The sequence below is a fragment of the Astyanax mexicanus genome, chromosome 16, assembly GCF_023375975.1.
Source record: "Astyanax mexicanus isolate ESR-SI-001 chromosome 16, AstMex3_surface, whole genome shotgun sequence".
In the NCBI taxonomy this organism is placed as follows: Eukaryota; Metazoa; Chordata; class Actinopteri; order Characiformes; family Acestrorhamphidae; genus Astyanax; species Astyanax mexicanus.
This window is the reverse complement of record NC_064423.1, coordinates 1030211-1054335: the sequence shown is the minus strand read 5'-3', so window position 1 is coordinate 1054335 and position 24125 is coordinate 1030211. Positions and strand designations below refer to the sequence as shown.

At 37.3% G+C, this 24125-nt stretch overlaps 1 protein-coding gene and 1 long non-coding RNA gene across 3 annotated transcripts in view; one reads left to right on the top strand and one right to left on the bottom strand.

Moving 5' to 3' along the window:
- Positions 1-24125, top strand: part of kcnh1b (potassium voltage-gated channel, subfamily H (eag-related), member 1b) — an 82071-nt gene that overhangs the window by 15694 nt on the left and 42252 nt on the right. For both annotated transcript variants that reach the window (XM_022670127.2, XM_049465676.1), the window contains one exon: positions 857-1286. In XM_022670127.2, the coding sequence (XP_022525848.2) occupies positions 857-1286 (430 nt within the window). The remainder of the gene's footprint in view (positions 1-856; positions 1287-24125) is intronic.
- Positions 3870-7782, bottom strand: LOC125782232 (uncharacterized). The gene is made up of 2 exons (XR_007424842.1): positions 4003-7782; positions 3870-3922 (listed from the first exon to the last, which is right to left on the bottom strand). It is a non-coding gene; the product is annotated as an uncharacterized LOC125782232 (long non-coding RNA).

Here is a 24125-nt window from a genome sequence, read left to right as displayed (position 1 = left end):
AGCTCTTTCTCCAGAGAATGTGAACATTCTCATCTTCTTAAAGAAAAACCTGAAAATATAAAAATAACAGTTGTTTTGTCTAGCCTCAAATATGTTAATAGTTTTGGTACCTTAAGGAGCATCTTTCTCTCAGATAAAGTTAATAATATATCTTTATTAAAGAATAAACTTCTCATTCTCAGGGACCGAAAAAGTCTTAAAGTCTTATTTTTCATGTTTAACTGTTATAGTAGGATAGAGTTCAGTTTGTTAAGGCTCTAATTGGTCTATTATTTTTTAACATAACTGTTTCTGTATTTTTTTATTATTTATTTTGTTATGTTGCACATTGCTGTTTTAATAGTGCACACTGCTGCTACCAAAAAAGCCACTAGATGGCATTACATATATATCTTAATTAAATTATTTAAATTTGACCATTAGTGCCTAATGTGGTGTATTACAGATCACTTGTATCACTTTGCATCACTTATATCAAGCCCACCTTTTGAAATAAGATATTGTAAATTTGACGAATCAAACCAATGACTGACCATAGACTAATCTAAAACTGGCATAGGCCTCTCTGCTTGAAAAAAAAATGAAAATCAAGAATCGAATCGAATCGCGACCCTAACTTCGAAATAAAATCAAATCGAGGATTTAGAGAATCGTGACACCCCTAACTCAAACCTCTACACCCCTGCTCAATCTTTTCGGCAGCTGCTTGTTTTACTGTCTAAAATGAGAAACTAATGCCTAATTAATTTCCTCTTCACTGTAGAACTCAGGTTATAAAAGTGTTTTGTGAGAATTGGCATGCTTTGTCCCTGAGCTTTCACCTCTAATTACCCATAACTCTCTCTCTGATGTGCAGGGAATCAGCAGCCTGTTCAGCTCTCTGAAGGTGGTGCGGCTGCTGCGTCTGGGGCGTGTGGCGCGGAAGCTGGATCACTATATTGAGTATGGGGCTGCTGTACTGGTCCTGCTGGTCTGTGTGTTTGGCCTGGCTGCCCACTGGCTGGCCTGTATCTGGTACAGCATTGGGGATTATGAGGTCATCGATGAAGGATCTAACAGGGTACGGACGGACAGCTGGCTGTATCTGCTCGGTGAAGCGGTGGGCACGCCGTATCGCTTTAATGCCAGCGGCACCGGCAGGTGGGAGGGCGGCCCGAGCAAGGACTCTGTCTACATCACCTCACTGTACTTCACCATGACCAGCCTGACCAGCATCGGCTTTGGAAACATCGCCCCCACCACGGACGGAGAGAAGATATTCGCTGTGGCCATGATGATGATCGGCTGTGAGTAAGATCTGAACAGCATAAAATATTAATAGAATTTAATTCTATGAAATTCAGCTTTTATGCTATTATACTGATACTATTTTTATTTCAGTACAATAAAACACTGTTAAGCTAGATCTCCAGAGCACAGATAAACACCAGTACAAATAAAGACATTACCGTGGTGCCTGAAAGTTTGAGAACCCTTTGGACCTAAATAGGACCTCAAACATCATTAGATTTTCACAGAAGTCCTAAAAGTACATAAGAAGAACCCAGATAAAACAAATGAGACAAAAATATTATACTTTTTCACTTATTTATTGAGGAAAATGAACCAATATTACATATTTGCTAGTGGAAAAAGTATGTGAACCCCCTTGCAGTAATAACTGCAACTGAACGTTTCTGGTAACTGTTGATCAGTTCTGAACACTGGCTTGGAGGAATTTTAACCCCTTCCCCCGTATAGAACCGCTTCAACTCTAGGATTTTGGTGGTTTCCTCCCATTAACTCCTTGCTTTAGGTCCTGCAACAACATTTCTATTGGATTAAGGTCAGGACTTTGACCCATTTCAAAACATTAACTTTATTATTTTTTTGTGCTTAGGGGTCGTTGTCTTGCTGCATGACCCACCTACTATTGAGATTCAGTTCACAGACAGATTACCTAACATTTTCCTTTAGAATTATCTGATATTATTTAGAATTCATTGTTCCATCAATGCATCCTCAAGAGAGAGAGAAAGTCAAGAGGCTTTTACATCTGAGTACAGGTACACAGTGTAGTGAAATTACGTTCCTCTGGAACCATGGTGCAACATGGAACAACAAGCAATAAACAACATAAAGTGCAGGAGTGACAACAGTGCAACATAACTATAACACTAAATAAAAATAAATACAATAAATACAAAAGACGAGACAATTTAAAAGACAGGACAGTGCAGTACCGATCCTGGCCCAGATGCAGCAAAACAGGCCCAAACCATGATACTACCACCGCCATGTTTCACAGATAGGATAAAGATCTTGGGCTATAATGCAGTGTTTTCTATGGAAGTAAAACAGTGTCACCAGATTTAGAATTTTAAAAGCACTTGAATTTTTAGCACTGAATTATTTTACATTGAATTATTGCATGTGATTTTTTTGCCTCTGAATTAAACACTTTAATTTTTCAGTATATCATTTTCACTTATTTTATTTTAATGTAAAAAAATTCAAAAGCAAAAATTCAAGTTTTAAAAATTCAATTAAAATAAATTCAGGTTGCTCAAATTCGACCTGTCAAATTCGACTGCTAAAATACAACGCTCAAAATTCGCTGTAAACATCCGGGACACACAGGATGAGCAATCGATTCAGTCTTCAATCGAGCCAACAACCAGCCAATCACATCACGCTCCGAAGATCACGTGACAGGTAGCGCCTCAGTACAGCAGAGCCGCTCAACGCAAGTCACAGCCCCCTCCGCTGCTGCTCTCGAGAAGGTGAGTGTAAAACAGCTGAAAACAGGGCATTTACCTCACCACTGTGGCCATGTAATATCACTTAAACGGTGTAGAAATCCTCACTTTAACCACGGTTTGCTCTGTGGTTTGTAAACATATTAAATTAAGATAGATATCCAGATATACCTTGTTAAACTAACTAAATAAATAAATAATGCTCCTCTGTTCATTTCAGAAAGAGCTTCAAACACGAACACTAGATCAATTATTTATAAATACAGCCAGACTGTGTGGAAGATAATTACTACTGTAGAATCTGAGATAGTAACTTAGTTTGCTAAATTATAGCTACCTATCTTGCTAGTTAGCTGTGGGACTGTGTGATTATAGACAAGATACTACCTAGTTAGCGGTTTGTTTAGCAATACCTTATTTACACTTTGCTGCAAAGTATGTTGCTTAGTGTACTGGCCACTGTCTAAATAAATATATTGAGCTATATTACACTTACTGTACTCATCTCAGGCTGGTCCTCTCATTAAATAAAGGAGATTTATTACAGTTACTATATACCTCTCAGGCTGGTAACTAGGTCTAGATGTATGTGTGGGCATTATCTAATTTGTAATCAGTGCAATATTTATTAGTGATGTCTTTTATACATTTTTATTTATATTTAGGTCATGTTAATAAATGAGAATCAAATATTGCAACCCATGAGAGAGTATTATTAGTAATATTTATTAAATGTTTTATGTTAATAATAATTATCACATTTTGTAAATGCTGTCGCTACAAGTGAATCTGATGTTTTTATTTAAGGTTGAAAAGAAGATGGAGAAGTTTCAGCTTGCAGCTGTGGAGAGTTCACCACGAAAAGAACGAAGTCAAAGAATACAAAGATCTGTCCATATTCTGAAGTCACCACTTGAAGATTTTATGCAGAATTATTTGGATTATGAATAGGAACCACATTATTTGCAACAGCTTTTATTATTTATACAAACAAGATGAACATGATATGATGTTCCAGAATATAGGGAGGCTGCCTAAAACATACAAAAAAAAAATACAGAACACATGTAAACAACTAAAGAAAAACAGAACCTGGCACATGTAAATAAATCAAATAAACACAGCACAGACTGCATGAAATTGGATTTCTTTATTTGTTCTTTAAAAGTTTGGAGAAAGGAAACCTGTGGAATACAAAAGAAACTTGAAAAATTACTGCATTTGATACATGAATATAATTAAACATTTTAAGAACATTACCTACCTTTTATTATCCTTTCTTTTTCTGGGAGAAAATATCCTGTTTAAGAAAATGAAGACAAGAAGTATGACTGTGTTAAACTTGGTGTTGTTTGGATTCAGTATTTACTTCATTTATATAAAACATTTTTTGCAATTATTATTGCATTGGTTTTGGCACAAACCAATTACTAATGCATCTCAGAAAATCTGAAGATCATGAGAATATCATAATTTAACAGAAATTATACATTACACTACATGCAAAGTGACATATTCCAAATAATTTTACCTGGCTAAAAGTTCATTAAACCAGAATTACTGTCCTAACCTTAACCCAGTTTACTAGAATATGTAGTTTAAACTTAAAATAAAAAAAAAGTTAAATGTGTCGCTTTAAACATAAGGTGACCGTTTACTGAACGATATTAAACACAAATATATATTTTTCACTTTTGAGATGCACTAGTAAACAGGACTAATCATGCTGTATTTTAATTACACAAGCATTTTAGGACTATTATTTACTGTTGATATCCTCAGTAAAAGCCTGAGTTGAATTGTTAACAAATGTATAAAATATATATTAAATATAAACATTAAAATTAATATCATAAAATAAATAATGGTCATATCTTACTGTGCGATTTTTTTAATCGGGTGCGTTCTGGAGAGCTCACACTGCACGTTTGAATCGTTTGTCGTGTATGAACAACGCCTGCGATTCATCTGCACACACTGTACGGTCCGACTGACCGGCTGCGACGGGGAGCTTACACTGCACGTCTAAACGCAGCCCGTAGGCGGAGCTTTCTTTGCGTACAAACTCTCGCTTCAACACAACGCCTTGCAAAAGAAAGCGCTTCTTTGCTTATTTGTGCCCTGTTGTGCGCTGAAAGTCCACGGAAGAGACCTACATGGACTCGCAGGTGGCTGAGGCGACGTGGACTCTACGGGTTGTCCGTTTTACAGAAGGAGAGCGCATAGAAAAATGACTGCGCGTCAGGCTGCGAAAGAAACACCAGCAGCTTAAATAAAATAAAATAATTTTATTTTTTATTCTGTTTATTGTTTATGTAAAAACGGGTTTTGCAACACTGAATATTAAACAAGCAATCGATTATTCACACTGGATAGGTACCCTCATTTACAGTGCCGCTGAGCATTAACAGTTTAAAAGGGATTAAAAATATTTATAAAAAAATAGAAATAAAAACTGACATTTATTATAGACGAATAAAATATATACGTAAAAAAGGAAAAATAGGACCTTTTAAAAAGATCATAAAAATTGACATAAAAGGTGAAAAAATTATATCTTATGAAGATATATATTTAATGATTTGATTAATAAAAGAAGAAAAAAAATAAAATGAATAAATATAAAATATAAACTAATTAAAAATTCGTTTAAAATAACCCAGGCTTTCTGCAGAATATTCAAAGTTTCAGTTAGTTTCAGTTTCAAATCATGAAAACAGCTCACCAAAACCTCAAACTATTCTTTATATTTGACTATATTTACTTACAGGTCCTTTGCTTGTACTTACAGGCCCTTATTTTTATTCAACTGAACTGAGTTTCTGTAGCCTCGCGCTGAATTCAGCTCCGCGCTGCAAAAGAGAGCGAGAGAGAGGCGCAGCGCATTTTCTCCGATTTATCTTTATTAATTATCAGTACATTTATTAGCTTTAGTAAGTTTAATAGCATTAATTTTGCTACACTTCTCCGACCTTATTTATTAAAACGTTTATATTAGAAGACAGAGGTTATTCTGCGCGCAATGCCGCGCGCAATGCCACGCGCTGCTAAGCTGGCTTTGCGTGGCTAATATTCTGGAGCACTGGACGAGATTTTAATTAATAAATTAATATATTTATAATTTTAATAAATTTGCACTGGCGAAAAGAAACTAATTATAAAATATAGCTTTATATTTCTGTGCATGTTTTAAGTTTTATATAATTGACGGGCAGCACCAGATGTTGACAATGTGCTTTATTTTTCAGATATAATAGCAAAGTGAAATAAAATAAATTTATGTTTGTCAAAGTTATTTTCTCTTTTAATTTTTCTTTTCAAAAACTCCAGCTATTGACTGAGAATAAGCATCTGTTGAAATTCTTAAACAGCAGAATTCCTGTGTCTGCTATATTAAGCTATAAGTCTGTGTACCGAACATAAATATAAATCCTTATAACTGACAGAAATAAATATGACTAATAATAATTTATAGTTACTGTGCAGATTTTTGGGAAAACAGGTCGTGACGTTAAGAAATCGGCCCGCAAAACAGCTCACACTGTGAGACAAGCGACCAAAATTTCTGGCATGTCAGAAATCCCTGGTCGCGTCCGACTGCTCATTCGCAGCTTGTATGGGCAATTAATCGGACATCGCTTCCCCTCTCACACTGCACGACAAACGACGCACGATCAAGCTAAAATTCGGCCCGATCATGAAATTCAGTCGCATCCGACCAGATCGCATCCGACCGCACAGTGTCCGCCTGGCTTAAGTGTAATATAGCTCAATATATTTATTTAGACAGTGGCCAGTACACTAAGCAACATACTTTGCAGCAAAGTGTAAATAAGGTATTGCTAAACAAACCGCTAACTAGGTAGTATCTTGTCTATAATCGCACAGTCCCACAGCTAACTAGCAAGATAGGTAGCTATAATTTAGCTAACTAAGTTACTATCTCAGATTCTACAGTAGTAATTATCTTCCACACAGTCTGGCTGTATTTATAAATAATTGATCTAGTGTTCGTGTTTGAAGCTCTTTCTGAAATGAACAGAGGAGCTTTATTTATTTAGTTAGTTAGTTTAACAAGGTATATCTGGATATCTATCTTAATTTAATATGTTTACAAACCACAGAGCAAACCGTGGTTAAAGTGAGGATTTCTACACCGTTTAAGTGATATTACATGGCCACAGTGGTGAGGTAAATGCCCTGTTTTCAGCTGTTTTACACTCACCTTCTCGAGAGCAGCAGCGGAGGGGGCTGTGACTTGCGTTGAGCGGCTCTGCTGTACTGAGGCGCTACCTGTCACGTGATCTTCGGAGCGTGATGTGATTGGCTGGTTGTTGGCTCGATTGAAGACTGAATCGATTGCTCATCCTGTGTGTCCCGGATGTTTACAGCGAATTTTGAGCGTTGTATTTTAGCAGTCGAATTTGACAGGTCGAATTTGAGCAACCTGAATTTATTTTAATTGAATTTTTAAAACTTGAATTTTTGCTTTTGAATTTTTTTACATTAAAATAAAATAAGTGAAAATGATATACTGAAAAATTAAAGTGTTTAATTCAGAGGCAAAAAAAATCACATGCAATAATTCAATGTAAAATAATTCAGTGCTAAAAATTCAAGTGCTTTTAAAATTCTAAATCTGGTGACACTGTTTTACTTCCATAGTTTTCCTTTCTCCAAACATACATTTTTTTATTCAAACCAAAAAGGTTCTTTTATGTTATTTTGGGTGATCTACTGCAGACGAGCAGCAATCTTCTTTTTGCAGAGCAGTGGCTTTCTCCTCGCATCCCTGCCATGCACACTATTTTTGTTCAGTGTTCTCCTGACGGTGGACTCATGAACATTAACACTAGCCAACTAAAGCAGGCCTTCAGTTGCTTAGAAGTTACCCTGGAATCCTGTGTGGTCTTGCCGACTTTTACAATTCTTGCGTTAGAGTAATCTTTATTGGTCAATCACTCGAGCCATGATACTCTTCCCCAAATGTGTTTTGTGAAGAACAGAATTGGATAGAACCCTGATGTTTAAGTAAAACAGGCTCCTTCTTAAAGAAAAACTTCAAAATATAAAAATAACAGTTGTTTTGTCTAGCCTCAAATATGTTAATAGTTTTGGTACCTTAAGGAGCATCTTTCTCTCAGATAAAGTTAATAATATATCTTTATTAAAGAAAAAAAATTGTCATTCTCAGGGACCGAAAAAGTCTTAAAGTCTTAGTTTTCATGTTTATCTGTTATAGTAGGATAGAGTTCAGTTTGTTGAGGCTCTAATTGTTTATTATTATTTATTTTGTGATGTTGCACATTGCTGTTTTAATATTGCACACTGCTGCTACCAAAAAAAGCCACTAGATGGCATTACATATATATCTTAATTAAATTATTTAAATTTGACCATTAGTGTCTAATGTGGTGTATTACAGATCACTTGTATCACTTTGCATCACTTATATCAAGCCCACCTTTTGAAATAAGATATTGTAAATTTGATGAATCAAACCAATGATTGACCATAGACTAATCTAAAACTGGCATAGGCCTCTGCTGTAAAAAAAAAAAAAGAAATCGAGAATCGAATCGAATCGTGACCCTAAAATCGGAAATAAAATAGAATCGAGGATTTAGAGAATCGTGACACCCCTAATAGTAATATAAACTTTCTCCACAGAAAGTTGTGTTGAAAGTCTGTTAGTGGCTACATTTCTACTGTTAAATTACTGGAGACTTTTTGCAGTTTGGTTACAGTGTAGCAATAGGAAAGAACTTTCAGGTCATGGAAGATTACAGTAGTGGCTGGTCATCAGTGTAAAAATGGTTTCATTACTAACCAATAAATTATTACAGATATCAACGTATGTGCTTTTCTGATTTAATGGGAATGTTTATAAAATATCTGTTACGTTTGTTATTGTTATGTCCTCTACAGTTCACCCAACATAGGTTCCCGTGTAAAGTACTTGTGAAGTACATTATGGCTGATATTTTTCTATAGTCATTTTTTCATTTCTACTGTAATGCCCTGGTTTGTTTTAAAGAGCACTATATCATATCTTGTGCTCTGGGCACTGAGAGATTCTCATCGTGCTTTAATACACTCTAATACAGCAGGTGTGTTCTCTGTACTGAGTTTATGATTAACACACTTTCTGCAAGGGCTTTTGTGGAACATTGGCTGTATATAGAGCCTTGCGGTGATCTAGATTGCATTCTGTCCCAATATAAGCCCTGGGAACAGCCATGATAGATTATATAATTGGGTCTGTTTTTTCCACTTTTTGTGAAATTGCAGGCACTGCAGGCTCTTACGATGAAATTGCTCTCTTGTCTGCATCCTGCAGTGTAACGACACAAGAAATAGGTGATGATAGGGGTGACCTTGTTGCACTGAAACATGCCTTATATCGTTTGGAAGACTGTCTGTGACAGTTATTGAGCTTACACCAAGACGGTTGGCTGTAATGTAATGATTTATATATGTGAATGAAATGATTAGAGGTGGGAATCAGGACAAATACTTTTAAATAAACACATAACAGGAATTATGGATTCATTGGTGTCAGTTTTACAGAATTTCACAACCAATATTCTTCTTGATTATAGTGCCACCATGTGGAGTAATAAAGCAGATTTACCCACAAATGTTTCAACTCAACTTGTAGATCAGTGTTTCTCAATTTGTTCGTTTCCCTTCTCCCAACACACTTGAATCACCAAATTATCCCGTTAAAGGAGCTCTAACCCCCCTGATATTAGCTAACTCCACTCTCAGCTCTTCTATTAGCTCAACTAATTTGAAAAAGGCTAAAAATGGGAGGGCAAGTTTGGGAGGGGCACTGGGTGATGTATGGGTTTAGGGGCGGGGCAGGAGGAAGAGCTAATTGGTTGAGCTGCAGCAGCAGCAGTGTGCCTCTGATTTATAGCACAGTTGAACCCAAGAGAGGGCGCTACAGAGGCAGAAATGATCACAATAAAAGTGTTTTTTAAAGGTCAGAAAATGTTTGTAAAATTTTAAGCATGACTGGTATGTGTCATTACTTCAAAGGAACACATTTCACCTATTAATAGAATAAAGGAAACATGATTTAGGGTTTAGTGGCTCTTTAACACACCCTTTCAGAGTTGCAGGGGCTCAGTGTTATCTTACACCCCTCCAACAGTCTATTTCCACACCTTGCGCCTGCGCCATTAAAATAGCGTAGGAGTTTAGGAATAAATCTGTACTAATGGGCGTGGTGGTCTGGAAATGAGGTGTGTTTAGATATATATATATATATATCTGTGTTGCACAGCTGCTCCACTGACTGACAATTAACTGTTGTGTAGGTTAATTCCTATAGGTACACTATTGAACCCCGCTTAAAAAAATACACAAACCTGACAATTAATTCAACAATAAACAGAAAAGGAAATAAAATAACATTGCTGTTGCCTTAAAGGAGCTGCTGGTGTATCTTCACAGCGTGAAGGTGCAGATCAGTATCCTCCGCTGCACTGTTAAGATGAATGCACCAAAGTCAGAGTTCACCTGCCTCTTAAAAGAAAGGACAACTGGCACACTGATTGGTTTATTTTCTGTTACACCCAAATCACATCCATGTGAGAATTAATTTTTGCCTTTTTTGGTTTTGAGCCACACAAGTTGTATTTTTTGCACCTTCATGATACCAAAGACACATCGACACGCCCTAAATTGAGCTGTGTGATGACCACTGTAAACAAAGACAAGGAAGGCTGGCTGAAACTGAAACTGAAACACCTGGTTTTAGAGCACAATAATTTATTGTGGTGACGGACAGTTCTGGTGGAAACTGGAGGGTTGAGGTGCACATTGAATTCTGCGTGATTTAATCAGTCGTGGTTTTATGTTTTTTGGATACAATCCGGGTTAGCACCCAAACATCCCTTTCAGACAGCTTCCTCTTACAGCGTCCACAGTTAATCCTGTTGGATGTGGTTGGTCCTTCTTGGTGGTATGCTGACATTACCCTGGATACCGTGGCTCTTGATGCATCACAAAGACTTGCTGTCTTGGTCACAGATGCTCCAGCAAGACGTGCGCCAACAATTTGTCCTCTTTTGAACTCTGGTATGTCTCCCATAATGTTGTGTGCATTGCAATATTTTGAGTAAAACTGTGCTCTTACCCTGCTAATTGAACCTTCACACTCTGCTCTTACTGGTGCAATGCGCAATTAATGAAGATTGAACACCAGGCTGCTCCAATTTAGCCATGAAACCTAAAATCCCACATTAAAATGATGACAGGTGTTTCAGTTTCATTATCCAACCCCTGTAAATGTTTGTATATATTTGTGTTTACACAGATGCATGCATGCTTGGCTGGTAGGCTTTGGGTGGTTTTGGTGTGCTGTGAGTTGCAGCCTGGGGTTGATGGTGATGTGGGCAGGCAGGAGGGGAGGGGAGAGTGACAGGGAGGCAGAGGATCATGCTGTTACACTGCTGCTGCGCCGTGAAGACAGCAGGCAGGGTCTCGCTCTGTCACCCCTCCTGCCACAAACACACAGACAGCTTAGTCATGCAGTGTGTACCAGTGTATTTGTGTAATAGTTAAGTGCATCATATGGCAAACATATGTTGATTTTCAAAGGCTTTATCTGAAGACCCCCCCCCCCAGCAAAGAAATGTTAGTAGAATGTTTTCTGAACGTTACAATAAACGTTCTTAAAACATTTAATCTGTTTTTGAATGTTTTTAGATCGTTTTTATTTAACGTTTTTTAAGTGTAAGTGTTCCAGAACATTACTGGAACATTATTTTTGTATTGTTTCCTGCTAACTTTTCTGAAACATTTTTAAAACTTTTATAACATTTTCTGTTAGTTGGACCAATGGCATTTATTTTTTTCTCTTAACATTCACTGTGCACTTTATTTGGAATATAATATAGTAAAATTTATTTGGGTTTTCTGGTCTATGTTAACAGGATAGCACCATGCAGTTTCCATAGATTTTTTAGTACCGTAGTACCGGGTTAGCAGCAGCGATTATACACACCTCTGAACAACGAAATAGCTAGCGTTTAGTGCGGTTACTGTAAAAAAATGTTAAGATAAAACAGCGGATTAGCCACAATGGATCTAGCTAATGGCTAACCGGCAATGTTATCTGTTTCCTGAGCTGAATTAATCATTTATTGTTGATAACAGATAGACGACACTATGCTGATTATATTAGATTAGTCAGATTCTGGGGTTTGATATGATATGTGGATTATGGCTATAGTTCACTTGATTCCTTACATATTGAACACAGGAATACAGCTGTCAGCCTAATGCTAGCTAACGGCTAAACAAAAAAAACATATAGGTCTATTCACTTTTGTGAAGTCCATCCATCTTTGTAACATGACCAGTCACATTGGTCTGGAACGGGCACCAAGATTAAACTCATGAGAAATCCCATTCATACAGCAGTCAGTGGCCTATTTTTATATTGATATTGTCCAATGATGGGAGTAACGGCGTTGAAATAAACGGTGTTACTAACTTTTACTTTTTTCAGTAAGGAGTAATCTAACTAATTACTCTGACTGTAAATAAAACGCCGTTACCATTTCCAACACCCCGTTACTTCTCGTTACTTTAGCTGCTCAGTTACCTTTTTTTTTTTACTTCGAGCATACAGACAAAGGCGGAAGTGTGTGTGTGTGCGTTGTGTGTGTGAGTCACAAGGAAGGGGCGGATGAGAAAACAACCGAAGCAATGATTGTTGTCTTTGCTGTCGTGCACTCTATTCATCTGGTTTATGAAACAAACTCTGAGAAGGTGGGGGGTGGGGTTACGGGGGCGAGTAACATGAAAGTAACGCAATAGTTACTTTTACTGGTAACTAATTACTTTTATAGTGGAGTAACTCAGTTAGTAACTCATATAGTAAACCTTTTTGGAGAAGTAACTAGAAACTATAACTAATTACTTTTTTCAAAAAAACGTGCCCAACACTGATACTGCAAAAAAGATGGACGTCGTGTCTCCGTTCCTATTCATTCAATGAAAATGAAGCCAAAATCTTCCTCCATGTTGGTGATCCTGAAACCCGAGTCTGTGCAGTAGAGACCAGAGGAGGGAGACAGACTGTGGAGAGACAGCATACTCATTTGAATAACCCCGCCCCTGAGAGCTGCGTCGCCGTCACAGACTGCAGAGCGGGGCGGAGCGGAGCTGACGGTCTGTTATTGGTCCCGCCCATAACCAGCCCTTTTACAATAACCACACCTTTTTTGAATAGAGCTGAATAACGTTTTATAAAACGAATTCTGTGGGGATATAAAAATTTAACAATATAAGCAGAGGTTACACTAGCTGCTGCATTTAAATAAAGGAGGTAGAATTACAGCATATTGGAAAAAAACGTGATTGAAAGTTGTTCTGTTTTGCCATTGAAACCTATGGGGATGGGTGGAGTTACACAGCTTTCTGAAACCGAACAGCAGGGGGCGCCCGACCTGTGGTGACTTCACTTTAGCTCTAATGCTAACTGATCTTTGAGATGAATTGTAGTTGATTTGATATGATATGTGTTTAATGTCTATATTTTACTCAGGTCTTCAGTTATAAAGCTCATGAATTTATATAAAATCACCTTGTCTGGTGCCAACAAGCATGACACGCCCAAAGATATATATGTATATATATATATATATATTTTTTTTTTTTTTTTTTTTTGCCATTTTAATAGTTGTATGGTGGCTAATATCTGTTCATAGGGAGGCAGCTGCAGAATATTAATATTCACATGAATATTAGTAAAGTGGAGGATATTACCTGTGAGGAATGGGCTAAGATTCCTCTGGAACGCTGCCAGAATCTGGTGTCTGACTACACGTTAAATTTACAGCAGATCATAAAAGTGCGCTCTGCTAAGCACTAAAGACTCTTGTTATGAAGGAGCTGAATAATCCTGAAACTGCAGTAGTCATTAATAAATGGCTTTAATGTGGAAATGTTGCTAATAAATCTAATAGGCAATGAGTGTTGAATTATTTTGATTGTAGCTGTTAATATACAGTAAATATAAGTTATATGTAAGTTATAAGTTACAGTGACAGATTGTTAGTAAATTTTGGATATAAGGACTTGTCTTGGCTGGAATGTGTGTGTGTGTGTGTGTGTGTGTGAACACAGCAGCAGTAGGCCAGTCAATGGGAACAGCAGAAGCAGGCCACAGCAACTGAACTTTGTTGAATGTCAGCGACTAAATACAGACCAAGTCCAAAACCTCGCCTCCTTCAGGACGAGCTGATCTCTGTTTCTGCAGGATGTAGATCTCACCAGGCCTCTGGCTTCAGACACTCTGATACCTCTCTCACAACCACCTGCACCTGACAGCACCTGTTAAACCCTAAAACACCTCGGAACCCAAATCTGAGTTTTCTTTCTAAATGGCTTAATTTAGCTCCTCTAGGTTAAGTATATGGTAACACTTTACATTAAGTGTTGAATAACTAACATAATTTACTGCATTAGTTAACATGAATAAGACATGAGGTAATACATTAACAATGCTTAGATAATATTAATTAAAGACAGAACTACAGCATTAATTAATGTTATTTTTACATCAACTAACATTAGAAGTAAAGCATTTGTTAAGATGAACAATAAATCATACATAATTTATGTTCACTAAACAAGTAACAACTGCATTAGTTAATCTTCTTGCTGTTTGCTTTTATACTGCAGCTATGCATACATTTGGCTGTGATAACACTTATGCAGTGGTAGCCAGTTACTTGTTTTTTTTGTGTGATGCGAAAGAAGCCATTTCTGCAAGCAAAAGCAAAAGCACACCTCAGGCGACTCTGTTTGTGGCGTGTTTGCAGAAATGGCTTCTTTCGCATCACTCTCCCATACAGCTTCTCCTTGTGTAAAGTGGGCTGTATTGTTGAGCGATGCACAGTGACACCATCTGCAGCAAGATGATGCTGCAGCTCTTTGGAGGTGGTCTGTGGATTGTCCTTGACTGTTCTCACCATTCTTCTTCTCTGCCTTTCTGATATTTTTCTTGGCCTGCCACTTCTGGGCTTAACAAAAACTGTCCCTGTGCTCTTCCATTTCCTTACTATGTTCCTCACAGTGGAAACTGACAGGTTAAATCTCTGAGACAACTTTTTGTATCCTTCCCCTGAACAACTATGTTGAACAATCTTTGTTTTTAGATCATTTGAGAGTTGTTTTGATGAGCCCATGATGCCACTCTTCAGAGGAGATTCAAATAGGAGAACAACTTACAATTGGCCACCTTAAATACCTTTTCTGATGATTGGATACACCTGGCTATGAAGTTCAAAGCTCAGTGAGGTTACCAAACCAATTTTGTGCTTCAGTAAGTCAGTAAAAAGTAGTTAGGATTATTCAAATCAATAAAAAATGATAAGGGTGCCCATACTTTTGCACCGGTCAGATTTTGGTTTAATGCATATTGCACATTTTCTGTTGGTACAATAAACCTCATTTCAATCCTGAAATATTACTGTGTCCATCAGTTATTAGATATATCAAACTGAAATGACTGTTGCAAACAACCAAATATTTAGAACTAAAAATGATTAAGATTAATAGGGGGCCCAAACTTTTTCATATGACTGTATATTTATTTTAAACAACTATATTGGAATGATTACTCATAACCATAGCTGGTATTGATAATAATATTGTTCTGGTTGTATGAAAGTTCATATTAGAGGTCTGCAATACGCGGCCCACAGGATAGATGTGGCCTGCAAGCATGTATTATCTGGCCTGTGAGGTTGTTTGAATGATATATGAAAAATAAATAATAAATAAATAAATAGCTTCTCTGGTGAGCTTTTGTTTACAGTACTCCCCTGTCTCTCAGTCGTGCTCGGTGTGACTTTAGTTTACGCCCGTTCTCATTTTTCTGCCTGTTCTTGGGCTTCCTTATAAGGTTGTTTTTTTCCGCTTGTGTCCCAATTCACTAACTGGGGCAGAGGTAGTGTATTGGACCACGACCCTGACGAGTTCGATCCCGTGTGAGGAGCGGTGTGTTTATATATTTATTTATTTTTGTTTCTTCTTGGGTTTACCTGCTTTGAGATCAACGGTTCTGCAATTGGGTTCAGCAACCCTCTTGGATGGAGAGCTACTAGTCTGTAGCAGCACTTCATCCCATTACACTTAATTTTCCAAAACAGATTTTTTGAAATGGTATGTAATGGTATGGAAAATATCTGGGCCGCGGGCAATTTTAATTGCCGACCACTGGTATGTATCATGTGTTATTTAGCTTTTAATTTTTTTTATTATATAATTTTTATAACAATAATATTATTTGTATTCACCCTGGCAGTACCCTGTATTTTTGGGAAGGAGGCAGTAATAAGTGTGTAGCATGTCTCTGTGCTGCAGCTATGCCCGGCCCTCAGGAGACAAGGCTGGGGAGGATGAGTCTGATGTCAGGAACAGACAGGTGAACTCAGACAGTCTCAGTTCTGTCTGTCATTCCTATTCCCCAACTGTCTGTCTGTCTGTCTGTATCTCCTCACCCACGAGACGTAACTGTTAGCTCTCAAAACACTTCACTGCACCTCAACGAGATCACAGATGCACCATTAGAGCAATCCTGCTTTAATTGCAAAAGCAAATCCATAGAGGTGTATGGAAATATTTTTATTAACACTAAAAATAGTTTCTTTTTAAAATCTGAAAAATATTCACATACTGTCACGTGGGCCAAACCAAGGTAAGACACTCAATACCAAATGCACAATTTATTAAAGGGATAGGCACACAGGGGTAGTTAGGGACAAGCAGGGTCAGTAACAGGAAGGCAGCAAAAATAAACAACATATCAGAATGTGAAATGCAAAATGGGGACATACATGGGAAAAAATATACAAATGTACAAAAATTTGGTCAGTAACAAAGGCAAAACAAAGAAAACGCTTTATAGAAGAGCTAGCTAACTAGATTCAATACTCTGCGAAGAACTGAGGGGTATTTATACTAAACAGACCAGGTGTGTACAATCAGAAGCGTAAAAGGAGAGGGGGAACGCAGTGGCGTCACATGGTTATCAGAGTCCGGTGTGAGTGCATGCTGGGAATTGGAGTCTTTGTTGTGTGAATCAGAGCAGGCAGACTGACAGCATCATGACTGACACATACCACATAACCATATACCGTTTCTTCATTCCCACAGTACATAATAAGCTACATGAATGTAGTTACAATGTCTGTTACCTTAATGAAGACAATCGTGTTTTTACATAAATCAGGGTTATCATAGATGATGAGAAATAGGGCTGATGTTATGCATATTTATACACTTTTAACTAAAAGTACTTTTAGTAATGCTTATCACAAATGATTGAATAAAATAGCCTAAATGTATTTTTTTGTTTCATAGAAAAAGCAATACAAACCTACAATTTTATAAAATATTAATTGTACACTTATCCTTTATAATATCCAAGCAGACATACCAACAAAGCACAATTCAATTACCACAGCATTGCTTTTCTAATCAGAACTAGTTCAGTAGTGCTGCTTTAGTCATAAATCTACCTCAGCAGTGCTACTCAAATCACATATGAGTAAAATTGACTAAACAGGCAAATGCTAAGGCTAAGTATAGCTACCATTGCTATACTAGTCCTGAACAGCTCAAATCTTTCAGCTACAAAACAGCCAGGTTGTAAAGATAGTAAACTAATACAGTGAAGTGCTGATTCTGACTTTTCTACGCTAAGTACGCAGACACGAGCTACGCTGAGAGCGTAAACAAAATAAAGTGATACAGCACAGCTCAAATGCTGGTTCTATCAGCATGTGAGCTGTGCTGTATCACTTTATTTTGTTTAATTTATGTGAGTAGAGCATATAATATATTTACTTGTAGGGGGATATAGTGTGGGCCTGCTGATCCTGCTTAAAAAATCCTAACGTTAAAGGAAACTTAAAATAAATGATCGTTTGGTATAAATTAATCAATCTTTTCATTTTTCGATGTTCACTTGTATGCCTTTTCCGGCTAAATCATTTTAGATGCCAAATACAGTACCAAGTCAAAAGTTTGGACACAACATGATTTTTTACATTGTAATTTAATATTGAAGACTATATTAAAGTTATACAGGAACACTTGCAGAATTATTCTGTAAAGAATATGAGGACAGATCTGCAGACTCTAGGTGAGATTTTAATCTCAGTGTCTTCATGAGGGAGAGTCACCTGGAATAGTTTTCTCAGCGTCTTGAAGGAAGGAGTTCCTGGAGGTGCTGAACAATAGTTGCTGCTTTTCCTTCACGCTGTGAAGCTCCAGCTCATCCCACTTAAATCACCTCAAATCACCATCTCAGTTCATCAGGTTCACCTGAAGACGACTCCACGGAGCAGGAGAGGAGAGTATTAGCGTTATTTCACGCTGCTAACGTTACCATCTTCACTTATTCCCAATTTTGCTTTCAAGCTAAAGCAAAGTTAGTGGTGTTAATCTGCCTGAACCATACACTGTATGTAGTTAAGTTTCAGTTCTGTTACAGTTGTGGTGGAACTACTTTTTGGCGGAAGGCTCAGTCCATATTAAAGCATATTCAAACTGAATTTCTTAAAGTTCTTTGATTTATTTTCTTTATTTATTTAGTAAAAAAAGAAACTGTTGTATAAAAGCAATAGAACACTCGAGGTCGTGTGTTATCACGAATAACATCACTCGCCTTCGGCTCGTGTCTGCGACCAAATCACAGCCGTGATGTTATTTCGCGATAACACACTCCCTCTCGTTTTCTATTGCTTAAGTATAGTGAGGATAAGGTGCAGAGATGTGTAACATACTGTAACATATAGAACATATATAATCACAGCAGTTACTGAGGTAGAGAGTTTATAGTTTTTGAGAGTAGCAGCAAATATTGCTGATAGGAATAAAGACATTTCAGTCTCTGTGTGCTGAGTGTAAGTGTGTGTGTGTGTGGGTAAAGTTCAGTCTTTGTGTGTGTAAAGGGGGGTGTTGGGGGGTTCAGTTCAGTTTTGTGTGAGTGTGTTGGGTGTGTGGTGGGTGGGGTGGGGTTCAGTTCTGTCTCTGTGTGTTGAGGAGTCTGACTGCCTGGTGGATGAAGCTGTTGCAGAGTCTAGTAGTGGAGGCTCGGATGCTCCTGTATCTTCTGCCGGACGGCATCAGAGCGAAGAGTCCGTGTGAGGGATGGGTGGGGTCATTCATAATGCTGGTGGCTTTGCGGATGCAGCGTGTGGTGTAGATCTCGGTGATGGAGGGGAGAGAGACACAGATGATCTTCTCAGCTGTCCTCACTATCCGCTGTAGGGTCTTGCGGTCTGAGGTGTTGCAGTTCTCAAACCAGACGGTAATGCAGCTCAGGGTGCTCTCTACAGTCTATAGTTTTTTGTTTTTACTAAATGGTTTAAGCAGTTATATTTATATCAGATAAAAAGATGTGTATAAGTGTGCATAACATCAGCCCTATTTCTTACCATCTATGATAATCCTAATTATTTTAACTGGTACTCCTATTTGGTTAATACTTCATTTAAAGTTCCAAACCATGGAGTTTTGGAAAGGTCTAACATTGCAATAGATCTTACCCTCCTGGTGCATTTCAGTAAGCAGGATAACTGCAGACAGCGAGGTTATCCAAACCCGTCAGGTGCTGAGACAGAGCATGCAGAGTGTAATCAGACTAAACTGCATGTGAAAGAGCATAACAGTGAGCTGGTCAGATGTTTGATTTGTTCAGAATGAACACAGTAAACAGCCTGTCTTCTCTGTTACTGCAAACCCACTGCAGCCTTAATGCCTGCACTTTTACCATGATGATACTTCCAGCTTTCAGCCGACGCCTCTCAGTTCCACATGCGCTGTTAAGGTCATGTTAAGGTCATGCCTGTTACATTTCCTCTGCTTTACCTAAGATGGCAAAAACCTGTTTATATTTGAGCAATGATGCATCCTACAGACTAAATTAAGTGTGTACCATATCTTATCCCATGCATTAATATCACATTTAATATTTTTGATGCAATAAAAAAATTGTATACTGATAATAGCTGATCATATTGTCATATTCTGATAATATTTACTTGTAATTGTTTGTTTGCAGTTTATATGCATGAATTAAATATACTGCACTTTAATGTTTAGGGGAAATATTTAAGTTGGTGTTTTGTTGATGCATTGCTTTATTTTTGTTAGATTTTCTTACAGTATTATTACTTGTTTTTATTAGGGTTCAAGCACCGAAGGTGCGTAGAACCCTATTGTTTTTGCTAAGATTTTTCTTCTTATTATTATTATTATTCTTTTTCCTCTGAAAAAGCAGTTGTGCAGCCTAAACCGTAAGTCATAGAGATATGAAACTTGGTAGGTAGATGTAGGATCAGTGCATCTCGGTGGACAACAAAAATGGCACGGATTGGTCAAGTGGTGGCGCTATAAACAAGGAAATTATTTTTTCACATTTTTCTCAGTAACTCAAAAACCATAAGACCTACATTCAAAATTATTTTTTGATGGATTCCTTGGGTCAATAGCTACAAGTTACAATAGTTACAATTTAGACCATGCACTTCCGTCTATATAGATTTTTTGCTAATTTGCATAATATGCAAAACATACTTTTGCGAACTAGTCCTAGGAATTTTGACCAATCCTGGCATGTTTGGTATCAAAACACTCGTGTGAGCATGGCCTTTAATATTCATCAAAAAATGTTGAAATTTGTAAACAATTTGGCCGCCATATGCAAATTAGTCCTTCCGCATATATGCCCCATTCACTCCAACAGTTACATTTGGAACACTGTTTCTCAGCAACCGTGCAACCTAGCAAGCTGAAACTTTGCATGCAGAATCTATAATACAGCCTCTAAAGGATGTTCAAAGGGCAACTTAATCAATTAACATGGCTGAACACCATCAGCCAATCAGCATTCAGCAGACATTTTGGCAGGCTGAATGTTGCCCAATCTGGATGATATTTGGCAGTTATGTTCAGGTGGAGACACTGTAGTGACCTGCAAAGTGCTGAAACAATCCGCCCACTGGGAGGCGCTGTTCCAAAAAAACGAGTATATGTCAATCATGCTGTACTATTTTGACATCTAATTGTTTTTGCCATATTTAGTACAGTGGCTCTGACAAATTTGTCAGTACAACTATTTTTAAAAAGTGCTTTGTTCATTCATAATTGCTAATTGTTTAAAAATAGCTATATTGAAACTAGTCTCTGGATATTTGGCCTATCACCTCCATTTCAGTCTTGCTGCACACTGTAGAGTCTCTAGGTAAATGTTCATTAAAAACATTTGTGAAAATTTCACATACAATACTCTCCAGGCATCAAGCAATCTGTGCGGCCTTGGAATTTCTAACCTAAATTGCTGTAACTCTGCAGTATTTGCTGTAATCTCACAATGTTAAAGACCTCTGTACAATATCACTCTGATGAAGCGCCATTTAATACAGAACTAGATTAAGAATAACTTTGTAATTGCATGTCATATCAGAACATTCACTCCTTTGTGCCTCTTCTCAACATTAATAACAGGTGAAAGACTTTTGATCATTTCTAAATGTGACAGAATGTCTCCAATTATATTAGACCTTCTTACATTTCACCATTCTGTGCTCTAGTAGGCACGATTGTGCCAGTTGGTGCTTGAACCCGCTGATTGCCTCTTGCGGCTATTTTTATTATTGTTTTTACTAAATGGTTATATTTATAAAAAATAAAAATATTTATTTTGTTGCAGTAGTATATCCTTGGAATTAATTTTACAAAATGTGAATGTTTTATCATATTCTCAAGAATATTATAAAATATCACAAAAAATATGCTGAAATACCGAGATATTATTTCAGACCCATATCGTTCACCCCTAGACTTGTACAGTCTCATGTAAAAAAAAGCTGTTTCCTATTCAAGAAGCAGATCATGCCAGGTCTGTTTGTTTAGAAATATTGAATTTGACACTTAGCTTCAATATGCATCATGCAGCAGTTGTCAAATATATACAGTGGTGTGAAAAAGTGCTTGCCCCCTTTCTAATTTCCTGATTTTTTGCATGTTTATCACACTTAAACGTTTCGGAACATCAAAGCAATTTAAATATTAGTCAAAGACAACACAGGTAAACACAAAATGCTATTTTTAAATGAAGGTCTTTATTGTTAAGGGAGTAAAAATCCAAACCTACATGTCCCTGTGTGAAAAAGTGATTGCCCCCTTGTTAAAACATACCGTCACTGTGGTTTCTGACACCTGAGTACACTGCCTCTAGCCACACCCAGGCCTGATTACTGCCACACCTGTTCTCAATCAAGAATCACTTAAATAGAACCTGCCTGACAAAGTGAAAGATCTCCACCAAAAGATCCTTAAAAGCTGCACATCCTGCAGAGATCCAAAGAGTCAATCAAAACAAAAAAGGAACAATTGAGAAAGAAGGTAATTGAGATCTATCAGTCTGGAAAGGGATATAAAGACATTTCCAAAGCTTTGGGAATCCAGAGAACCACAGTGAGAGCCATTGTCCACAAATGGCGAAGACATGGGACAGTGGTGAACCTTCTCAGGAGTGACCGGTCGCCAAAATGAAGTCTTTGGAGTTGCCTAGTCAAACTCCTGACCTGCAATCACTTTTTCACACTGGGCCATGTAGGTTTGTTTCTTTTGGAATTCTCCCTTAATAATAAACACATTTAAGAACAGCATTTTGTGTTTATTTTGTGTTGTCTTTGACTAATATTTAAATTGGTTTGATGTTTCGAAACATTTAAGAGTGACAAACATTAAATCAGGAAGGGGGCAAACACTTTTTCACACTACTGTATAATAGGGAGACTCCGCCCATGTAGGTGATGACTACAGCATGTAGTAAAGTTGCTTAAGGTGCTCAGTCACTAAACTTCATTGTGAAACTAAAGCTAACTGGACTAAAAATACAGAATACAATAAAACAAACACCGGTGTGATTTTATGTGTGAAAATTCTGTAATACTTCAGCCAATCAACCTGTAAGTATCTGATTAATAAAAGATGAGTACAGATCACTGAGGCAGGTTCTGGGGTTCATCCTGTCCTGCACATTTTAAAGATTGCCCTGTATTAAAAGCTCTGAAATGTTTGTTAATGAACTGATTAGTAGAATCAGGGTTGTGGGAGAAGGTACAGCAGTAAATGTGCAGGGCAGAGTGTTTTACAGCACAGAACTAACCTGACCTGAAAAAGCATTCATCAGTGCACCAATAGTCTGTAGGGATTCTGTGACGACATATATACTGTAATGCTAACCTGTTCTTGAGTCAGTCTGTTATAATATGACTCCCTGCTGCTTCAGTAAATTTACATAAAGTGACTGTGATAGATCACATCTGTGCACATTTACACATAGCTGAGAAGCTTTCTAAAAGTGTCTAATGCAGAGCTTCTTTGTGACCTCCAACCACCAACTCACCACCCTGTGGTCAACTAACCCCACAAAAACACATCAGATAGGAAATCTGACAGTCAGTGGCGATCTGAAATCTCTTAAGCATTTAAGTGCTCTTATCTGTGGAGCTGTTAACTTTTGTAACTCTGATTAACTTATCCTGTGCCACAGTGGAAACTCTCATTCTTCCTTTCCTGGGGTGGTCCTGATAAGAGCCAGTTTCATCGTAACAATTTTGATGCTCTTAGCGATTGCACTTTCAAAGTTCTTGTAATTTTCGTACTGACTGACCTTAGTCAGTCTTAATTCTTAGTTATGTAATTCTTTCTTCTCATAATATAAATTAGAACATTACTCTATGAATATTCACTATTCACTGTATACCTGTAACTCTACCTCTTCACTACTTTACTTTAACTGATGCTCTCAAACACTTTATTAAGAGACAAGAAATTCAAGTAATTAACTCTTGATGAGTTCAGCACAGCTGTTAACTGAAAGCCTGAATTCCAGGTGACACTACCTTATAAAACTGACTGAGAAAATCCAGCAGAGATGTTCAAAATTGTCATCTCTAAGCAAGCGGTGCTAATTTACTTTACTTTATTACAATGCAGAAAAAAAAAATTATAAAAAAAAAATGAAATAAACATAGACACATAGAGTCAAGAGAGAATGACCCTAAGGAAATGCTAATCTGAGTAGAAAAGTTTTAAGACTCTTTTTAAAAGTGCCCAGAGAGTAATTGGTTCTCGTTTCCTGAGGTTTGATTCGTAGTGGCTAAAAGCAGCCTCTCCAATCTTCAACATAGTTTTGGGAACTAGCAGCAGATTACTGTGAAAGACCTGAGAGCCCTGGCTAAAACATTTCTAACAATCAATTCACTGATAAAGAGGAGCAGTGTAATCAGGACAATTAAAGAACATTACTAGAACCTTAGAGAAGAGGTCTGTTCTAAAACG